Genomic DNA, 22770 nt, shown 5'->3' with positions numbered 1-22770 from the left:
TCTTACAGCAGCCCAAAGCATGATGGCAACATGGACCGTTGACTTTTGCCTCTTTTTTTGGCCCTCTTCCAGTCTGATGTAAACTTTGCTTCACTGTTTGGTGAACAAAAGAAAGACTCAACGGATGGGGATGTGGGACAAGCTATAGTGGAGCAGTCAGATGTGCTGTTGAGCTGGCTTCTTCGTCGCCTTACTATGGTCTTGATGCAACAAGTTCCGCCCTTTTGGCGATTATCTGTGGCTATATTTAATGGAAAATTTGCGAAAGTAAGTGGATCTTTCATCTTCTCTTATTCCTATGATAAATCTAAGTTCAGCTAGAGAACAAGGCCAAACAGCAGGGTTTGAAAGCAAACCAAGCAAGAAGAGGCCCATTTATCTGCTTTCAATTAAGTTGGGTTGAACGGCTTTCTCAATTATGAGCAATAGTGTTATTTTTAACCACAGATGTCCCAGGGGGGCTTTTCCAACGTCTCTGGACAGCAAGTTCATCCTGTTAGTGGAGCTGATGCCACATTTAAGGGGCATTCACTGAACGAGGTAGTTGGGATGGTCACAAACATATTAACACTATACGAAAGCAAGGTATATTGTGTCTTCTATCAGAGTTACTTTGTTGTGGGTTTTGTGAACATATCTTGGTGCTTGGAATGTAATCGCAGTAAGAGTGAGATAGTAATGGTTTGGTTGTCATGTCTTGTCCAATGGTTTGCGTCATCTCAACAACCCTTCTCATTTCCAGTTCACCTTTCGTTTGCATCAAACCTATTGGATTCTCCTGACCCTTTGCCTGTCTGCTTTCATCTTTCCCTTAGTGTTCCATGGACCCCAACACCATTCTCGAAACGTTTCAAGAGAAGATCACACGTGTTGTTGTCCCATACCATCTGCAAGGACAGGATGTGGACCAGCACTTCGCTAGGGTTGGACCGATTTTATGAAATACAAGACAATATAGTGGAACTCTGTATTGTTGATGCTAAGATACATTTCTTGCAAATTCTTAAGTGTGACCATAAGCAGTCTTCCTAGTGATGCTAAAAAGGTTTGGAAAATTTGAGGTACTAGATCTGAGCAACTCTGATAATCTCCAAAATGGGAAGAAGTTTGCTAAAATAGTAAAGGAAAATCAAAATTAACAAACAAGTCCTGGGAATTGTTTTCCCTTTCATCTATGTGACTTTTTCATCTTATGTGGATGGGTTTTGTCTTCGACAAAGAAAAGCATACCTTGTTTTGTTGTGAAGTTTGAGGAATTTTTCGATATTTAAAATGTCTTTTCCATCTGACGTCTAGAGTGCTAGAAAAGGTTCTCGATTAGTGTCTTGCTCAAGGAACAGTTGCTTTGAAAGCAGTAGCTTGACCTTTTTCATTTGTGCAAAGAAGCAAATATTTTAGAAGGTTGATACGATGATACTTGGGGAAATTACTTATATATGTAGAGTAGCAAAGGCAACATTCAGTGGCAAAAGTTGCAAGTAATAAATGGCTTTGTGATTCTTGCATAAATTTGCTGGGTCCTTTGGAATTGTAACAAACTTGGACACGATTCTACCGCGACACAAGAGATATTCACTTTAAAACAGTTCATAAAAGACGACACGGCCCGGCGTAGTTCCGTGCTCAGAGGTATTGGCCCCAAAGACTGGCGCCCCTTTCGGTATTTCTTTTTATATTAATCTGTGTGCAAAGTACAAGCGAGTCCCTGGAAACTCACACGCAGACTCTGCGTCTAGATGCTGTGAGTAATGAGGCCCAAAAGACCTTTTTATTGTTACAAGGGTTGCCCAAAAAGCAGAGCCCCAAAATCTCAACTCAAAAGCTTATTGCCCCAAAAGCTTTCACTTAAAAACTTAAAAGCAATCTTCTCCAAAAGCAGCCAGCGCTGATTCAGCCAAAAGCAGCAATGCAATTTTCGAAAATCCATACACTTCCACATCAGCATGTCAACGGATATTGCGGAAGCCCGTACTGCCTGCCACGTCACCTGTCAGCTGCAGGATTTCCGCTAGCCTGCTGCCACGTCAGCCTGTCAGCGCATTTCACGGGAGTTGGGGGGCCTGCCATGTCACCAGTTTGTGACATACCCCCCTCTTGAAAGAATTGTAATCGCCCTTGATTACGCCTTCAAAAAAAACAGAGGCCATAAACTGTCTTAGTAGACACTGACTGTTAGTATCGACGCACTAGACACAATACATCTAGCACTTGTACAAATCGACAGTCACATCACGGGACATCACTTGACATCACATGACAAATCACATACAAATTCATTCCAAATCTCAAACCATGATTAATCGGCAACGTATTTAGTAATCACATCTAGATTCGGTCGGGACCTCACAGATGCCCGATTAACTAATCCTTACTGCAATCATGTCTATAGAGATTTATGAGACCGAAATGCTGCAGTCATTTCGTCTTTCAGTTCTTGCACTCAAACAAGTCAAGTACAAATCAATCATTTTCATTTTCGGGAATTCCAGTTCATAAAGTCATACAACAAAATACTGTCAGTCCATCAGTATCCTTGAAACCCAAAGGGGGACATCAGTGAGACTATTCAAAATCGGGGTAATCCGTTGACAAAGGAGCGGGAGTGACTCTCCTCTTGTGCAAACCCGTTGCACTAGATTCACCCATGCTGAAATCGGGGTTCTATTGGAGTAGACTATGCTAAACCGAATGCTTCAAGGTAAAGTTCCAGAATCTGAGGAGTATCTGCTAAGTCCTCCTCCTTCATCCACTTCGCATCCAATGCAGGATAGTTCTTGAACTTAACCAAGAATCGCCTAATCACTTTACCTTTAATCTTTCTGTCCTTTTGTGCCAATATCTGTTTTGGAACGAGTATCTCCTCGCTTTCCTCCACTTCGGGTTGCTCAACTGGCTCCCCATCATCGGGCAGATCGCCTTTAAAAGGATTTGATAGACTCACATGAAATGCATTGTGAATCTTCCAAGTATCGGGCAGCTCCAATCTAAAGGAGACATCATTGATCTTTTCTTTTATCCGGAAAGGGCCATAATACCTCATGCTAAGCTTTGGAAAAACCCCCGCCCCTTTCCCTTTTTCTTTCTTAGGCGTGCCTTCTCAAAACGTAAGAGCACCCAATCGTCTTCCTTTAATTTCAAATGTGTCGATCTGCTGCCTTCTTGTGTCTTTCGTGAGATTTTGCTAAAGCCTCCCAGACCTTGGCAAAAAAGCAGTGTCCAAGTCCCTCGTGTATTGGTCGTAAAAATCTTATCTTTCGTGCTAAGGAAGGGTGGAACCTTCGGAGCACCGTAAAGGCTATAACAATCCCTGTACTTCATGCCTGTCAAACTTGACCTTGTGGCATACCAAGCAACTGCGTACAAAGTCGTCCACATCTTTCTTGAGTCTCGGCCAAAAGAAGTAACGCTCCACGCCTTTCAAGGTGGTGTCAATGCCGCCGTTACCCATAAAAGGTGGACAATGGCACTGAGTCAAAACCTTTTCCCTCAACGGCTGTGTAACGCACAACATCGTTTTCTTCATCAAGTAGCCATCCGTATGGAATATCTGGTTACTAGCTTCCCATTCTGTATTCGAGTGAATACATTCGAAAAATCCATATCTGTGGCGTACTGATCAACCATGTCCTCGAAGCTTCTATGATGAATCGCGGAAATAGCCAAGACTAATGGCTTCCGAGAGAAAGCATTCACCACTAAGTTCTTCGGTCCCTGAACATGGACAATCTGGAAGTGAAACTGTGACAAGATGTTAGCCCACCGTGTCTGCTTTTTCGAAAGCTGCTTCTGTGACAAGAAGTAGCGTAAACTCTATTTATTAATGAAGACCGTGAAATCGGCTTCGAGTAGGTAATGTCGCCACTGAGTAAGAGCATGGATCACTGCCAAAAGCTCTTTCTTAAAAAAAAATCGGCTTTCATAGGCAACCGTTCCCAAACTACGACCACAAGCATCACAATATACTTAGAATGGCTTTTGCAAGTCCGACAAAGCCAACATTGGTCCAGTAGTCAATTTCTCTTTCTGTGTCTGAAAGGCAGTCACCTCTGTGGGTCCCCACGAGAAAGGGACTCCATTCTGTGTCAGAATGTGCAAAGGGGAAGATACCTCTGCAAACTTTCGAATGAACCGCCGGTAGTAAGAACACAAGTCGAAGAGGCTTCCAACTTCATGAACTTTCTTCAAATCTCACCAATCAGGAATAGTCTCAATCTTATCCTGTGTGTGGGGAATGTTATGATCTACCAGCTGATTCTCTTTATCCTTTCTTTCCTTGTGCCCTGGGACCTGCGGGTAGTGTCTTTCGCTTCCTCTGTCCATTGGCACGTCAGAGTCAATCATCGGAATCCTAAGACGCACTATCATCTGATTCCGCTTTCTCTGGAATCCTTTGATGAACTTGCATTTGGTTCCCTTAGTTCGTCGGAACCCTCTGATTCTCGAGAATTCTGTGATGAGCTATCATCTGGTTTCCGTGATTCATTGTCTTCACCCACTTGCCTTTTTGAGGTGGATACTATCCTGCCCTTCACATACAATGAGTCGGCATGCATTCCGAATCGTTGCTTAGTCATGTCCATATGTCTCTAAATGGAGTTAGACTTCTGGTTTAAAGCATAGTCTTGCATCTCTTTAGCAAACCACATCAAAACTGCTCAATTTGGTCTTTCAAAGTAATCTTCCGAAACGAAGTCGCTGGCAAACAAGTATCCCAAAATCTCTGGCAGTAGTCATCCAATGTATCTTTCTCAGTCATTTTCAAGTGATGCGAAGTCGTGATGATATTCATCCGCACCGTTCCTTTGAAGTAATATACCGCCTGTCGCTCCTTGGAATGTTCTGAAAGCCACTCTCCAGAGAAGGCGACGTCAAACTGTATATAGCTGGGTCTATCTGTACCCTTTCTACTGAGACGATGCGTCTCAAGAAATGTATCTGAGGCTAGAAAAACTCGCTCTTTTTTTCATATTTATAAGCAATTTATGCTTCTTCAGTGTCTGGAAAACCCACAAAAATTGGTATTCTGTGAAAATCCAAAAAGTCTTCCTGAAAGGTGTCTTGTAGACGTCTCTAGGAGCAATATAGATCTGATGGTAATCACTCTTCATACCAATTTGATAAGTAGAATTCTGAAGTGTGTCGAGTATATCATCAATCCTCGTAATGTGGAAATCTATTCTGGTTCATTGTTTCTTTATCTTGGCCTTGGCTATTTTTGTAAGGTGGCCGGTTCGGTGGTGTACTACCACAAATCAATCATGTGATCTTCACGACGTAAAGGAGGTAACTCGCTTTGTACGCCTTCAGAGAAACAGTCAGCCTCTATTACAGAAATATCTTGTCGTTTCTTTTCGAGGTCAAACATATTTGACCTTCATTCATCATTTAGTTCTCTCAAGAAAAATCGAGTAAAGAAATTGAATTTCATCAAGTACAATTTCTTTGCCCTTCATTTGCCAAAGTCGCTTTCTCAACCGATAGTCAACCACGGCGTTGTTCTTGTGGTACCAAGGGATTTCTAGGAGGACGTCACAACCTTCCAAGGGCATTATGTAGAAGTCCTCGTGTCCTAAATACCCCCGACATTGCAAACGAAGTTTGCCAATGATTGGTGTAATGGCAACATCCTGTCCGGATGCCGCTAGAACTACCTCTGCCTGTGGCCTCAGCTTGTTGGGCGTAGTTCCAAGTCGAGCCGCCAATATAAGAAGGTGGCCTTGGCTCCTCCATCAAAGAAAAATGAGGGCTTCCTAATCTTTCACTTTGCCCCAAAGTTTTGTACTTTCATTCATTTGATTCGGTTCGGGCCCCACTCAATGTGGTACCAGTTATGCTTTCATCTTTTTCTTCCGCACTCGGCTGTTGCTCTGTAACTCTCAAGTTTATCTTCTGGTGGTCCTTTGAGTTCTGGTCCATCTCTTTCTGCGTGTACAGGTTCCACTTTTTTGCACTCGTCTATCCTTCCGGTTTCCTCCCTACCTAAGAGGAGAAGCAATGGCTACATGCCATCTTGAGTAAATCTTATCAATCGGGTAATCCTTCAGGTGTCTCGCCAATCTCGGGTCCCTGGACTACTTAATCAATCTGTCCACAGATATGCCAATCTGCAGTTGACGTTTGTACTCCGTTCTGGCAAACTTGTCCATCAAAGAAAAAAAAAATTGCCCAAATCTTCATTCTTTTCTTTAGTTCCCGTGCCGGATTTTCAACTTTTCTTTGCCTTCCCATTGAGAGATGTCATCTCTGTCAGATTCTTCACGAGAACCCATGTGTAATCTGGGATTCTTTATGGCTTTATGCCCTGTAAGACAGAGCGATGAAGACAGAAGCGTGCCCGATGCACGATGTATGAAGGGTAGGAGTGCCTGGGGTCGGGTCACGAAGATTCTTTCACAAAAGTCTACGTGTGCGGCAAAAAGGATCGGATCCTCCTTAGAAGAATCTTTCTATGCTCTAATACCATTGTAACAAACTTGGACACCCCAAGTCGAGATTTTACCGCGACACAACAGAGATTCACTTTAAAACAGTTCACAAAAGACGACACGGCCCGGCGTAGTTCCGTGCCCAGAGGCATTGGCCCCAAAGACTGGTGCCTCTTTTGGTATTTCTTTTTATATTGATCTGTGTGTAAAGTACAAGCGAGTCCCTGGGAACTCACACTCAGACTCTGCATCCATATGCTCCGAGTATTGAGGCCCAAAAGACCTTTTTATTGTTACAAGGGTTGCCCAAAAAGCAAGCCCAAAATCTCAACTCAAAAGCTTACTGCCCCAAAAGCCTTCACTTAAAAACTTAAAAGCAATCTTCTCCAAAAGCAGCCAGCGCTGATTCAGCCAAAAGCAGCAACGCAATTTTCGGAAATCCGCACATGCCACGTCAACATATCAGCTGATATTGCGGAAGTCCGTACTACGTGCCACGTCACCTGTCAGCGCGTTTTCCGGCAGGATTTCCACTGGCCTGCTGCCACGTCAGCCTGTCGGCGCATTTCACGGGAGTCCGGGGGTCTGCCATGTCACCAGTTTGTGACAGGAACCCAAGCAAGGTAGAGAGCTGATTAGTCGAGCCTCTTTGACTACTATGAACTCAACTGCCATCGATAAACAATAAGCATTCAACCTGATAATTTCAAATACCAAAAAATTGAGAATCCATGACGATTTGCCAAGGGAATGAGAAGAAAATAGACAAGATCTAGCTTCAGAGGAAGCACAATCCTCTATTATCCTTGACTTAGATAGGCAGATTGGACACACACAGAAATGGATCGAGTAGGAAACTAGCAATAGGCTAACAAGTACCTCTACTGCCCAAACTGAGATGGTGTGAACCAATGACGCAAACCAATGGGTGCTCGCAGAGGGGTTGATGAATTGTTGTGCCAAGGCTGATGTCCATGAAGGTTACCAGCAAGGCTATGCTGCCTCAATATGGGAAAATTGGCGGTAGTAATGCCAATGGAGACGAAGATAGCATCATGGCTGGCCATTGGGCTACTTGAATCTACAACCAACCACAACTACTCCTACCTGAAGAGGCTTCTCCAGGGCTATATGGGTAGACAGACTATCTGCTTCTGCAATGTAGGTTGCCAATCGTCCACCAAAAGGGAAAGGACTGGGGCTGCTGCTTATGATCACCAATATGGGGGGGGGGGGGGGGGGGGGGAGAGAGAGAGAGAGATTTTAATGTCTATGTGAGGCCGAAGTCGGCCTAAGAGACAAATCGAGTATACATGTGTGTATATCCTCTGTCTGTCGGAAAAGACAACAATCTAAACTAGTAAAAGTAGGATAAGGATAAAATTCTTGGTTTGTGATGGGGTCTATTTGCCGGAGGGGGGGGGGGATGTAGCTCTAGTGCTAGGCATGTGTGCATGTCTATATGCTCATGTAGTACAAGTGTGCAGATGCATCAGGTTGGCTAGCTCCATCCTGTGTCAATGGGAGGGTGTAAGATGTGGTGCGTGGGAGGGTCGTGAGCAAGGGCTGCTTGAATGAACACAGCTGGGTGAGCCATCATCTGGGCTCGTCTCTCCTTAATAGCTCGACGTGCTCGGGCGTGAATCTCCTCAATCTGTTTGAGGTGGATTCGTGGGGCCCAGCATCCAGTAACACGTGGGTGTCGTCTGGCCCGTCGGCTCGTCTCAGCCTGTTGGAGAGTCACTCCCCTCAGTGGATCTAGGAGTGGAAGGGGGGTGGTCCTCTGGAAAAAATCTGTAAGCTGTGACTGTCTCCCCCCCCCTGTCTCTCTCTAGGTGACTGTAGAAGAGTATCTTTGTGCCTCTATATCTCCAGCAAGTAGCCCTAACTGTCTTTGATCTCGAGAGTGACTCGTATTTGCGTGTAATATCATTGTAAGCCTTGCACCTGCAAATGAAGTGCTCCTCACTCTCCACCTCCTCTCTGCATACTCGGCGGACTCTCTCCTCCCTAGGGATGTCATGAGCGCGCCCCACCTCTGTCTCTAGCCTATGTGATGATACCCTAAGCTGGCCAATCGCCACTCGCGAGCTGTTTGGCATGTAGATGTCCATGTAGTGTGGTCGTTGTATGAACCCATCCTCTAGTATGGTGAGGAAATGGTCTCTGTAGTGTGACATCTTCCGCTGAAAGGGGAGATGTGATCCAAGTCTGTCTGATGTATAGTTGCCAGAGATTGTGTCGGAGAACTATGTTCTCTCACTGCGTGAGAGATGAACCTAGGGTGAGTCCGGGTCGTTTTGGAAAGGTGCCAGGCTCCTAAGGTCGAGGCTATGCGCTCCAAACCATGCTCTAACCTGTGTGTACCAAGCTCTGTCATATCCAGATTATGCTATCTGTATGGCTGACTCAAATGCTCGCCATGTGAGTCTGTCTGCTGGGAGCTCTCTCATTCTGTGAAAAAAGCAGATTGTCTGAAAGAGTGCCTCCACTATTAGCAAGCTCTGGTCGGATGATGTCTTGTGGCACTCTGTGCTTGCCTCGAAATAGGTGGGAGATCATATATACATGTGGTCTCTCGATCCGCGCCCACTGGCTATCTGTTAATCCGGGGGCCCACACTACTGCTGCATACATCAGGGTCGGGTGACTAATGTATCAAATAGCCAGCCCTTCGTGCGGGGCTCCTGAAAGTGTGCTTGACATCTTTGCTCTAGCATGGCTAAAGTTGCATATCCTCGGGTGAGTCTGTCAGTGGTGGCTTGTGCCATGGAGAAGGGTCCCTGTCTACTGGTGAAAGTGACTCCCGCGTAGACGTAGGAGGTGACCACTTCAATTGGGCCTCATGCTAATGAAAAAGTGTCTACTCCCTGGGATGATCTGGAGGTGTGGAAGATCATGACCTTCGTCTTCCCAAGGTTCACTGTCAATCCTTTGCGTGTGCGGAACTCATCCAAGGCGCTCAGGTGGCTCTGTAAACCCTCTAGTGACTATGAAATCAAAACAATGTCGTCAGCGTATAGCATAATGTGGATTGGGGTACCTGTAGGTGAGCTCCCGCTCCTCCTCCTCGTAGGATGCAGTCGGAGATCTCGTCGATGTAGAATCCGAAGAGGGTCAGGGAGAGGGGGCATCCTTGTTTAACGCGAATGGTGCTAGCAATAGACTCTGACAGGCCACCTCCGAGTCACTCTCTCATGGAGAGCATAGATAGCCCATATCATCTCTGATGGTATTCCCAAGCTCTGGAGCCGCAGAAAGAGCCTCTCCTGTGGGATTATGTCGAACGCCTTGTGGAAATCCACAAAGCAACAATAAAGTTTCTTCTTCAGCACCTTTGCCCCATCAATAAGGTAGTGCAGGACAAAGATGTGGTCGATGGTGGAGAAGGTCCGCCTGAACCCTGCCTGACTGGGAGCCTATAGGCCTTCATTTTCTCCATGAAAGCCTCAAGTACTTCCCCATAGAGTTTGGCCATTGTATGGCCTGTCATGATAGTCCCGTAATTCCCTGGGTCCAAGGTGTCCTTAGACTCGTGGATGGGCATGATGGTGTGCCGGGTCCACTCCTCTAGGAAGCCCTCCCCTATAGCCTGGTTGAATACATGTGCAATCAACGATGCTATAGTGGCGGCTGCGTAGATGAGGTGCTCACTCTGTAGTCATGTATGATTTGAGGCCCGGTGGTGCTGTAGGCGTTGGATGGCCTTCTTGACCGTCTCTGCTGTGAAGAAAGACGAGCCCATGGGTCGGGGCCCGGGTGGTTGCGGAATCAGAGGCTGGTTTGATACCTCATAGAGTTTCTTTGCATAATCGTGCCATACCTGTGGATCCTCAATAGGGATGGGCGTCGTGGTTCTCGAAGGGTGCGCCATGATGTGGCGCTATCCATGCTTATGAATAGGCGGTATAGTTCGAGCTCCTGTGCCTCCTGAAAGGCTCGCCGCTTTCGGCGTGTGAGTGTCTTCATCTGTCGCGCGGCCTCTTGATCAGTGCTCGGCCCGAGAGTCCGCTGCGCACGCAACCAGCGGTAAAGGTCTTTGTATTCCTCATCATTCATTTGTTCTGTGGCATAATCGGGGTGGGGGGTGGCTTGCGTGGGTGATGTACGGGAAAGAGCTAATGGCGGACGGATGTGATGTGGGATGTGAGCACGAGTAGTGGTGTAGAGGGGTGGAGTAAAAGGAGTCCCTTCTCGACCTCTGCGAGTATAGGGGGGCTAGCTCATGATTGAAATGAATCGCGGTGTATGGGGGAACGTTCGTGGGTGTGGAGCGTGTGTTGTTTCTGTGCAAGATAGGTGTGATTAGCTTTGATAGGTATGGGCGGGATGGTGCAGGAGCTAAGTAGGTGGGTGGCCTCTCTGGATCCCATGATGTAATCCACGGTACTCCCCCCCCCCGAGCTATAACTCCATGTGGTATACATGTCAGCCCTCCTGAAGTGGGCCACTAGGCCATCCCGTTATAAATAAGGAGACGGTGTTGAGAGTCTTATCTGAGCAAATGGTGGCCATACTTTGTGATGCGGGCCGTGTCTGTTGAATCTCGCATGGTAGTCTCCTCCTGTGTGGCGTGCAATGCCACCGGGTCCTCTATGTTGTATGTCTCACATTGGTCACAACCTGTCCTGGCATTGAAGTCTCCCATAAGGAAGACTTCCCCCGATTTAGAGTACTCCATGATCTTATGTGATAGGCATGCATATGGGCCCTGGGGATGGTTTGTCATCCCCATGCCTCCCCGTCTTTGTAGTAGCAAATCTGGAGCCCGAGGGGGGGAAGTAGCAGAGGGCGATGCAAATGATCCTCTCCCATGATAGTTCAAAGCGAATCCAGAGGTAGGGGGCCTACGGGTCCCGTGCTACAATTGGTATCCTGTTTTGGAGTCCCTGTCTAAAGAGTATAGCCACCCCACCTGACGTGGTGTAGTGTGTTGGTGAGTGCTCCCTTGATGTGAAGTTCTCAAAATCTAGAGGGAAAATCAGCTCTAGAGAGAGAAGTCCATGATTTGTAGAGATTGAAAATTGAGCAGCGTTTAGAGAAGATTAGATAAGGGAGAAACTCTTATAAAGAGAAAACGATCTAGAAAGAGAAAAAATCAAGCGGAGAAAAAGTGTAGAGAGGAATTGGTTTGTGGCTAGGAAAATTCTTGCTCTAATGTGAAATTTGGCATGGACCACAGACGGATGCAAAGGCCAATTGTGTCTTTGGCCTAAACGCAAAAGGCCCACCCTTAAAGCCCGTCATAGGATCTCTAACCAAATTAGCCAAGCACTCGAGCAAGAAGTGGTGTTTAATTTAGTTTGATAGCTAGTGCGTCATCATGATGAAGAAGATCGATGTTGCAATGAAGAAGCACATCGTCGAGAGGAGGTTGAGCAAAAGACTAGGTGCTTGGCTTGAGAAGAAGAAGACATGCGTCGTCATGAGCAAGAGGAGCAGTGTCACAAAGCTTGCTTTTGTTGATAAAGGGTGTGTTGCAAAGCAATTTTTCAAGCATTTGCATCACACGAGGGTTTCTCTGGATACTCGGCGTGTAAAGCTTTCTTCATGTGCTTGGACATCCTCTAAACATGAACTTGCTGATGCCGTGGTCTCGCATAGACAAGTTTTTGCTGCTGCTCCTCGAGAATCGCCAGCTGTATGTCAAGCAAGACAATTGTTGCTATCTCATGTACGACCAATCATCTCTTCCCGCGATGCACTCTCTTGGGGAACCTTTCACTGGTTCAAAATTGCATAATGCATTGCTTTCATTGGGCCGCTGGCTGGCCTCTTGGTTGCTTGGTTAGACAGGGTTGTCCCCTTAGTGCATTGTTGTATGCCATTGCCACACACCCTTTGTTGATGTATCTATATCACTTGACTTCTACTGTTTGTCTTCATGGCTTGCAATTACCATCGGGGCGCAATTTTGCTGGGGAGGCTTATGTTGACGACTCGTTGTTTACGTCCCGTAAGATGTTCGGATGATTATGGAAGTTTTGGACCTGTATGGGCTTGCGGCTGGTCTTCGAGTCATCTTTCATAAATCGAAGCTTCTCCCGCTCAATTCTTGTGATTGGCATGAGTCATTGTGGCCAGGAGAGATTGTTCCTCCGAATATGATTGTGAGGCATTTGGGGTATCCAATCTGTTGGAACGTCACTCATGCTCAAAAAGTGGATTGGGTTATGCAACGTTTGAATGCCAAATTGCATTATTGGAAGTTGTCTACATGGCCATTGCATGTTCGTTTGAGAATTATCCAAAGTATCATGATAGCTTATGTACAGTTCTATTTACCGTTGTTGTATTGGCCTTGACATTGTCTCGCTTCACTCATGTCATCGATTTTGTCTCGTTTGTGGCGTACTTATGCTCACAAAAAAGGCCTGCATTTGATGTCCATGGAGAAGCTTTGTACTCCCAAGCGCTATGGTGGACTCAATATGTTGGAATTTCGCCGGCATGTTCTTGCCCGAAAGGCTATGTTGTTACTGATTCTCGTGCAAGAAACACAGCCGTGGGCTCTTATGTTTGCCTCCTTGTGTCGGCATGTTGTTACTTCTTCATTTGGCCACTGGCAGCCTGTCTTTTGGGAGGTCGTGTTTGGCAAGATGGAAGGGTGTATTCCTGGATGCCCTATCACCTCCAACCTCATTGCTGATTGGAAGGAAATTACGGTGCATTTATCATGGCAAGGTCGACAACAGCAGGATGGGAACTCGATTCAATTAGAGAATCTTCATTGGAGTCGGATGTTCTCTCTTACTTTGGTCGACCGCTCGCCTCGCCAGGCCTACTTTCTCTCATGTCGTGGCCTTCGAGTGGTTGGTGACGTGGCTGATAATGTGGGGTACACTTTCCAGTTTCCCTTTGCTGCATCAGTGTCCAAAAGTAACATCAATGTCCTCCATAGTGAGCACTCTGGCGATTGCTGTGTCGTGCTAGTATGGTGTGGATCCTCTGTCATAGTCTTCGTCGGCGTCAAGACGACCCCCTCATCCGGGGGCGGTGGGATCGCCCCAACTCTATCGCCCGATCAAGCAACGTGCCTCTGGTGCCGCTATACTGTGGGGCCTGCAAGGCTGACTCTGTCTGTGACCGAAAGAAATTTGTAATCTGCCTATGTAGATGTATCTCCCTCTCTGGGCCCCTCCTCAAGAGGTCCTATCTATGTCTAGGTAGTTCCAATAAGTATAATCAGAGGCATCTCTGATCCTGATATCTCATGACCCTAGAAAGTGGTCCGAAAACCTTAGTGGAAGCGGCCTTGTATCTCATAGTATACTGGGCAGTGACATATGTAGTGTAACTCTGTCTCGGGCTCCATCTGACACACCTGACAGGTTCTGGACTCGGCTGGCACTCCTCTACATCTAGGTTTCTCGATCTCTAGTTGGTGTGAGGATGTGCTGCGTAACTGACCAATAGCACACCTTATCCCATGAAATAGATGAGTATCCATGTATTCGGGTCTGATCACAAATACATCCTCCGTAAGGTGAAAAAGATGTTCTCTATAGAAAGCCATCTTTGTACCCAACTCGTGTGTAGGCTGTATCCATGTCCTCCTAGTATCCAACTGAGTCAAGTCTTGCCTGATGAGCCTAGTAATCTCTGCCCGAGTGAGGGAGATTGAGGGTGCATCCAAAGAGTACTAATGGGGTAGTCTGTCCATACTAAAACCATGTAATTGGAACCAAGATGCCATCTGTGCATACCAACATGATCTATCTCCCTGTGATACCAGTTGTCGAGAAGACTCAAGGGCTAATCGAGTGTATCTATCTCTGGGGAGAGACCAAGTGCTATGCATAAAGGAGGCTGCTCGAGTGAGCGCCTCCACTACCAACGGAGGGGTAGCAAGCTCTGCCCTAGCAAGCTCATGTGGTATTGAGGCCTTCCTTGGCCCTAATCATCCGAGAGATCATAGAAACCAAAGGCCTCTCCGAGAGAGAGAGAGAGAGAGAGAGAGAGAGAGAGAGAGAGAGAGAGAGAGAGAGAGTATGGATTTACATGTAGTTTCTTGGAATGCTAATGGTTTACAGACTTCTCGGGTAAGAGGTTCCCGTAAGCTTTTACTTCGCAGAGATTTACACGCTCATGTAGTAGGCACTGTGGATATATTACTAGTACAGGAGCATAAGATTGCCACTCCCTTTGGTGATCTCATGCCCTCGGGCGCTCACACTTTTTGGGAGCCTGCTCTGGGCATTCATGGACAGAGTTGCGGTTGGGCATTCATGGACAGAGTTGCGGTGTATGCATTTCAGTGGGGCCACGTTACTTGGCCTCAGTTCAGCAGCATGGCACCCTTGTCGCTGGCAGAGCAGTCTATGTTTCTATTCGGATTCGGGACTCTATCATTGGTTTTATGTCAGTCTATGCACCCACTACTCCTCGGGAGAGGGCTACTTTTTGGTCCTCCTTGGCTGCTGGTCTACCTGCTGTAGACTCTTGGGTTGTTGGAGGAGACTTCAACAACGTCGAGAGCGACTCTGATTGGCGATCCATCACACCTCCAGTTCTATCATCCATTTCTCCCGATGAGCAGCCAGCTTGGGATCGATTTCTTCTAGCTATTCAAGGTGTTGACGCCTGGCACATACCCTCTTTTGGTCACCACCCTGCTACACTTCATTACTCGTGGGGGTTTCAGAGACAGTAGGGGAGATTATTAGAGCGACTTGATCGTTTTTACATTGGCCCTTGGGCAGCAGCTCTAGGTGGATTTACTACTATTTGGAGGGACCAGCCTCTCAGATCATTTACCCATCTCATTGTTTATCTCCTTCACTAGATCCTCTGCACAGAGACGAGGCTGCCGCATCCCTGACAGTGTTCTCACCACTGAAGTTTTGCAGCAGCAGATTCGTGGCTTATGGTCCACGGGTGCTTCTTATTGTGGTCCCTCTGGAGAGTTCCTTGCTCATTGCATTACTTAGTCTAGTATTTACTGCCGTGATCAGACTGCTGTTATTCATTGTCAGTTGAGAGTACGCGAGTCTGATCTTCACATTCCTCTTGGTTCCACACAACGCTTGCTTGAGGAGTGGCCTCAGGATGCTTATGTCGCTACTAGACAGACAGCGGTCACAGAGGAAATTCGTCGCGTATAGGAGGCTAGGTCTGAGTTCACTCATCATGCTTCAGTATCTCATTGGATAGCTAAAGCTGATCGAATGAATAAAGCCTTCTTCGTTGCGCATAAAGAGCGCCCTCCTGGCACCACCCTTCGGACTTTGTGCGATGCTCAGGGGACACTACATACGCATCTTGATGTTATTCTTGATATGTCTGCAGATTATTTTGAGGCATTGTTCACTGCTGATGTATGCACTACTGAGGTTTTGCTTGCCCGTGAGCAGATCTGGCATCACACCCGACGCCGTTGTACAGACACTATAGCCGAGATCTTGTTGGCACCCTTCACACTTGCAGAGCTTCATGCTGCTATCGAGAGTCTAGATCCATCCTCCTGTCTAGGAGAGGATGGCCTCACTAGAGCTTTCTTTTTGACTTATAGGGATGTATTGCATATACCACTGCTTCGCGGTTGTCAGGACATCTTTGCATCAGGATATATGCATCTGGATCTTTGCTCAGGTCTCATATCTCTTATTCCGAAAGGGGGTGATACCACTCAGCTCCGCCAGTGGAGACCTATTACCCTACTCCCTTCGGTCTATAAGATATTAGCGTTACTGATCAACCATCGCTTGCGACCGTTCTTACTAGATATTATTCATACTTCTCAGATAGGCTTTGTCATGGATCGGTGCATACTGGATAATATCTTCACTTTTTATGAGGCAGTAGAGTGGGCCAGATCATCTTCTGAACATCTCGCTTTTTTCATCCTTGACTTCGAGAAAGCATACGATCGTGTTGAGTGGGACTTTCTCGAAGGATCATTAGCTAGGATGGGTTTCCCTTTGAGATGGATCGCAGGCATTTTCGCTCTCTTCAGGACTGCCAGCAGTGCTATTACTATTGGTGGTCGTGTCAGTCGCAGTTTTGAGCTTTCTCGATCTGTCCGTCAGGGATGTCCTTTAGCAGCATATCTGTATCTGCTTGTCGGAGAGACTATGTCCGACTTTCTTAGAGTCATGCATTTCGTGGCTTGACCATGCCAGTACCTTCAGCTCCGGACCTTATCGATCAGGAGTTTCCTGATGACACTATGTTGATGTTGCGCTATTTGCTAGCAGCTCTTGATGCCATGCGGGAGGCCCTGGAGGTTTTTTGCATTGCCAGTGGTGCACGCATTAACTGGCATAAATCCTGTGGGTTACTGGTTGGCAGTGATGACATACCTACTTGGGGGGTAGCTGATGGTTTCACATGGCTGCAGCCGGGTCAGACATGCAGATATCTGGGCTTTTAGGTTGGATTTGACGTTTCCTCACAGCAGCAGTTTGCACCCGTACTACAGTCTATTCGCAGGAAGCTATGTCATTGGTCTTCACGTCATCTGTCATTGGCTAGCCGTGCATTGGTCGCCAACCAGGTCATTTTGGCTTCAGTATGGTATACGGCCTCTTGTTGGATGCTACATTCCGGTGTGATAGCTCAGCTCCGCAGACTAGTGCGGAACTTTTTATGGAGTGGAACAAATGGGACTACTGATACTCGTGCTTGAGTTCGTTGGTCCACGATTATTCGTCCTAGGTCAGAGGGAGGCCTTGGCATTATTGATCCAAAATTACAAAGCCGCGCCCTTCTTACCAAGCTTATTGTTCGGGGTCTTTTTCCCGGCCAAGAACCTTGGAAGATGCTTCTTCAGGCCGCTCTTTGCACAGCGACTCCACGCCTCGGCACTTGAGATGGTCATACTTGGCATACAGGGTATCTTTTTCTCTTTACGGATGCCCCATTGTTCACCAGCACTCTCTCACCCTTCATCCGATCACTCCTTCAGATTTGGGTTTCCATGCAATGGGCTATCATACGCTCACCTCCCTCATGTCGTGAGGAGATTGAGCGCCAGCCTCTCATTTGGAATGATGCAGTTCTTGATTCTTCGGTTAATCCACCCCATCAGCTTGGAGAGAGGACTCACATTGATTGGGCTGCTTGGGACATTGGCCCTACTGCCTCTATGCGGTTGTTTCATGAGACACATATGTTGGATGCAGATTTTGTGGCAGAACATTATGACATTGGTCGCGGGGTGACAGACAGACTACTTGAGATTGACTCCGCCGTTCCTTCACAATGGGACGCAATCATGCGAGGCACGGTTCAGATGCCTCCACATAGTGGCTGGGAAGGTCTCTTTGCTCAGAGCACTCTCTTATTAGTTCGTTTAGACACCATGTTGTTCATAGTTGATACAGACTACTCTCAGGGGATTCATCGTAGATTGACATATGATACCACCTCTCCGCACCTTGTCTACCCCGGCGCTCGATGGGAGGCCATACGAGTAGTTGGCTCCCGCGGGAAGCGTCGTTGTGTTGACCCCCGTTTCGCGTCCGTTGATGCCGCCCTTTGGAGGCTTTGGGTGTGGGAGGGTCGTGCCCTATCTCAGCTTTATTGGGACCCAGGAGAGTGGTATTGGCCTCACTCTAACCCCACCGGTGCACCTGTATCATTCTTTGAGTACACTGTCATAATTGGAAGATTAGCATTGATGAGACAACACCTAGAGCAGCCCACTCGTATGCGTTTCTGGTTACATTCAGGTCTCTCCCATGCCTATCTACAGTAGTTTTGGTCAGCCATCTGGGATTTACATGCGGCTCGTCGTATTTCTTTTTTCATGTGGATGATTGCACATGCAGGACTTCCAGTTGGGACTTGGCTAGCTACTATGGGTCATGATCCGTTATGTACTCGATGTCCTTTGCGACTACATGAGTCACCTGCACACTGTCTTTGGTCATGCTCCTCTTCTCATATAGTGTGGCTAGCAATTTGCTTTTTACTTAGCAGAGCCGGTGTTCAGCATGGATTTCTCACTTGGGGATCTGTCTCATGGTTGATGCCGATGCTCAGACACAGATCCATCTCTTATGCTTACCTCGACTGGTTATCGGCGAGGGACTTTGGCTATGTTACCACAGATCGCTTGGCAGGGGGATCCTCAGACACGTGATGAAGTTTTTTCAGTCATCACTAGCATTACACTATGGAATGTTTGGAGAGCTCGTTGTCTTCACATTCTCAATGCGGCTCCACAGCTCCTTCAGGATACCCTCACTGCCATTTGGCTGGACATCATTCACACCTTGATTTGGCAGTGGGATTCTTCCTCAGGTACATCTAGAGCAGTCGAGGCTCGTCGATTTGCCTTCCTTCGGCGTTGGGCCCGATCTCCACTCTTCTTCACACTTACAGGTGGCCAGATTACATGGCATTATGCCCCCCCTCGGTGGTTTCTCCTCCACTCATCACACATACCACCATGAGATTGTTCTAGTCGAGTTGTCACTATAGTGGCTCTCACCCTTACATTCAGCTTGTACACCCCACATGATAGGCTATTTTGGCATCCGCTGGGGATTATATTGTACTCAGTAATATACAACCCTGATTTTTCCACAAAAAAGAGAGAGAGAGAGAGAGAGAGAGAGAGAGAGAGAGAGAGAGAGAGAGAGAGAGAGAGAGAGAGAGAGAGAGAGAGAGAGAGAGAGAGAGAGAGAGAGAGAGAGAGAGAGAGAGAGATAATGAAATGAAATGTTATATTAATGTCTTCAAAAGGCCAGAATGACCTATGAGACCAAACTGATACAAAAGTGGTGAATCTGTTACAATGTCAAGGTACCTTAGTACTAAAGTACTAAGTGTGAAAGTAACTGTGAAAAAACTAAATACAAAGTATTGAATAAACTTCTTAGGAGCATTCTGGGTGTTTGGCTAGAATGCTTCGAATCCTTTGTTGTAGTCTCCTCCGGTGAAGTGTGCTTTTGCATCTTGGTCGTGGTCGTCTCGATTTCCTAAGCTCAATCGCTCTGTCAATTAGGGTGCCTTTGGTATGAATGCGGGTACTCCTTTGTGTTGGCTGCTGGCCTCTTGCTTCCTCTTCCACTCTTGCTTCTCTTGATCCGAAGAAGTCTGTGATCTGCCTTTGAGGCCGTAGTGCTCTTTGTCTTCTCATTAGATTATCCCTGTGCCGATGTAGTTCCAGTAGGTACAAGCCTAAGCATCTTTGATCTTGGTATTGCATGATTCTATCTAGAGGTCCAAAGCCTTCTTTAAAGAGGCAATGAAAATGCCCACGTATCTCATAGTATACTGTGCAGTGGCATATATAGTGTAATTTTGTCTCCGGCTCCATTCCGCATAACTTGCAAATTCTGCTCTCAGGTGGGATTCCCCTAAATCTGCCAAATTCAATTTCCAAATGGTGTGAGGATGTACGAATCTGACCAATAGCACATCTCAAACCATGAGACAGGTGGGTATCCATGTAACTCGGGCGAATCACAAATCCATCTTCAGATAGTTGTAGGAAGTTTTCTTTGTAGTCGGCCATCTTCGTGCCCAATTCTTGTGTAGGGTCTACCCATGTCCTCTTAGTACCCATGTAGAGAGAGAGAGAGAGAGAGAGAGAGAGAGAGAGAGAGAGAGAGAGAGAGAGAGAGAGAGAGAGAGAGAGAGATGAATGAAATGAAATGTTATATTAACGTCTTCAAACGGCCAAAGTGACCTATGAGACCAGAAAGTTACAATGTGGTGGATCTGATACAAAGTCAGAGTAACAAGATGACAAAATGACAAAATGACAAAATAAAATACTATGGAATCCTAAACTGCTAGGTGTGAACTAAGCAGCTAGCTGGGATAGCTAGATCACAAGAGATCCAGCATCGGTCGCTGGCGGATCTCATCAATCTCCTCCATGATCAGTAGTCTCACCGGGTGTCGTGCGTGTTGGGCCAAAGTGATCCGAATCCTCTGATGCAGCCTCCGCTGATGCTGTGTAGTCCTCCGCAGTCGTGGTCGTCTAGATCTCCCTAGCTCGGTCGCTCGGTCGATCAGTGTGCCTCTGGTGTGAGGCGATGAGCTCTGCTGTGGTAGTAGCTCCTCCGGGTGTCCAGTGGCAACACTAAAGAAGTTTGTGATCTGTCTCTGAGACTGGCTAGCCTCTCCTCTCATCAAGCTCTCTCTGTGTCTGCGCAGCTCGAGCAAAAACAAGCCCAGGCATCTCTAATCCTCGTACCGCATGACTCTGGAGAGTGGTCCAAAGCCATCTCTGAACAAGCAATGGAAGCGGCCTCGTATCTCGTAGTAGACGGGGCAGTGGCATGTGTATTGCAACTCTGTCTCATGCTCAGTGTCGCACAGGGGGCATATCATGGCCTTTGCTGGTACTCCGCTGTATCTCCCAGTCTCGATCCGCAGCTGGTGTGAAGATGTGCGTATCTGGCCAATAGCACATCGTATCGCATGAGACAAGTGGGTGTCCATGTATCTGAGCCTCGTCACAAAATTGTCCTCCGTAAGCTGGAGAAGATGCTCTCTGTAGAAAGCCATCTTCGTGCCCAGCTCCTGTGCTGGCTGTATCCATGTCCTCCTGGTGTCTAGCTAAGTAAGGTCCTGGCGGATGAGCCTGGTGATCTCGGATTGTGTAAGAGTCAGAGAGGGTGCATCCAAAGAGTACTGGAAGGGAGGTAGTATGTCTATGCTGAACCCATGCGCCTGGAACCATGATGTCATTTCCCCATACCAGCATGATGTATCTCCCTGCATGGCTAACTGTCGAGAGGACTCAAGTGCAAGGCGGGCATATCGTGTGTGGGTGCGTGCATAGGGTGAATGTGTGTGTGTGTACATACATGTGTGCATGATCAGCCCGCAATCTACTCCTTTCTATGACGGAAAACCCCTGCATCTACAAGCGCCGCAAAGCTATGGATTCTTCATCCTAGGTTGGATGTGAATGCTAATCGATTTTGCATCTTGTGGGATACTGATATCCCCACGCCAGCTGGTGTGACATTCAACTCAGGTGACCCTTAGGTAGGGAAACGACCTTTTAAGCTGAAATGGGGCAAATTTGCCAACTCGTGTTTCCATTGTGGTGAATCCAGTCATATGTAAGATTCGACAGTAATCCGAATGACCAGAGCCGCACCTCCAGCTTCCTCCTTCAGCTTTACCTCCTTCACAATCTTCCCGTTCAGCAAAGTCCCCAACGGAACCTAGACACAATGATGCTTCTTCAGCAGTGCCTGTGGATAAGGGTGAAGAGAAGCAGGCAGCGATGTCCGCAACACCTCATTCTGCAGCATCAAAGGACAAAGAAAAAGAACAGGAGCTCGGAAAAGGCAAAGACAAGTGCACGGCGAGGGATGCATGGATTGTTCCCAAAAAGGCGGTTAAAGTTCTCACTCCACCCTCTTCTCGTAATTATGTGCCCCCGCTGAAGGCTGCATCTACAACGAAGCTTCCTTATAATGATAATAAGTCTCTGGCAGAGGCATGGGATAAGGTGGTGCGCTCGTATAAGGAAGTGGTTACATGTGATCACCTTTCTTGCCCAATGCTCTTCAGACCATGTCTTCTAGTCCTTGTAAAGGTGGTGCGCTTGTATAAGGAAGTGGTTACATGTGAATCACCTTTCTTGCCCAATGCTCTTCAGGCCATGTCTTCTAGTCCTTGTAATGATGTGCCTATAGTTGCTTCTTCAACGGATGAGGATGCGCCGATTGGCACCAGCACTTAATTTCCTTGCTCCTTTATTCTTTGTATATACTATACAGTATGCATAGTTCTTTGAGGTGCATTTCATACAATGTGCGTGGGCTATGCAATCACGACAAGTGGCGGTTAACCTGGCGCTATGTACATACATGCAAGGTAGGTGTCGTGGTTCTTCAAGAGCACAATCAACATCATTTTGCCGTTCAAATATCTTATTTTGTAGGATATTGGATAGCTTATGCAGGCACTGCCAACTATTCGGGGGTGCTTATGCCAACTCTTGCTTTCAATGGCTTAGATGGCAGGTGGATGGCGGTTCAATGTATTGTCAATGGGGAAGTCGTTGAGTATATGCTTTCACAGCCTCTTTTGCTCGCGCAGGATTATGGAAGGATATTTCCTTACAGGCCTGGCTCTTTGATGCTTTTCTTTGTGGAGATTTTAACAATGCGCCGAACCATGGAGACAATACTACTAGCCAGTCGCATATGTTATGTGTGGAATGTGAGGCACGGGATCATATGATGCGCTCTTGTAATGCATTGGTCCTGTGGCCGCCTCTACATGAGGGGGATTCAAGATTCACTTTCCAAGATAATGCTCGATTCTCCTACAGAGCTTGTCTTGATCACTAGTATCTCTTTCATAGGCAGCAATATGATGCTTTTGTATGTGATCTGAGGATTGATTATACTTTATGCCTTTCGGA

The 22770-nt window shown here is 46.9% G+C and overlaps 1 protein-coding gene across 1 annotated transcript in view; it reads left to right on the top strand.

Annotated features, from left to right (window-relative positions):
• LOC147459626 (exocyst complex component SEC5C-like) overlaps positions 1 to 22770 on the top strand; it is a 104433-nt gene that overhangs the window by 27820 nt on the left and 53843 nt on the right. Inside the window, exons 10-11 of the mRNA XM_086510836.1 lie at positions 73 to 267; positions 448 to 585. Of these exons, the coding sequence (XP_086366962.1) occupies positions 73 to 267; positions 448 to 585 (333 nt within the window). The remainder of the gene's footprint in view (positions 1 to 72; positions 268 to 447; positions 586 to 22770) is intronic.

Source organism: Adiantum capillus-veneris, chromosome 4, assembly GCF_014529385.1.
Source record: "Adiantum capillus-veneris isolate H3 chromosome 4, ASM1452938v2, whole genome shotgun sequence".
In the NCBI taxonomy this organism is placed as follows: domain Eukaryota; kingdom Viridiplantae; phylum Streptophyta; class Polypodiopsida; order Polypodiales; family Pteridaceae; genus Adiantum; species Adiantum capillus-veneris.
Note: the sequence above shows the minus strand (reverse complement) of the source record. Positions and strands in the feature narration are given on the sequence as shown.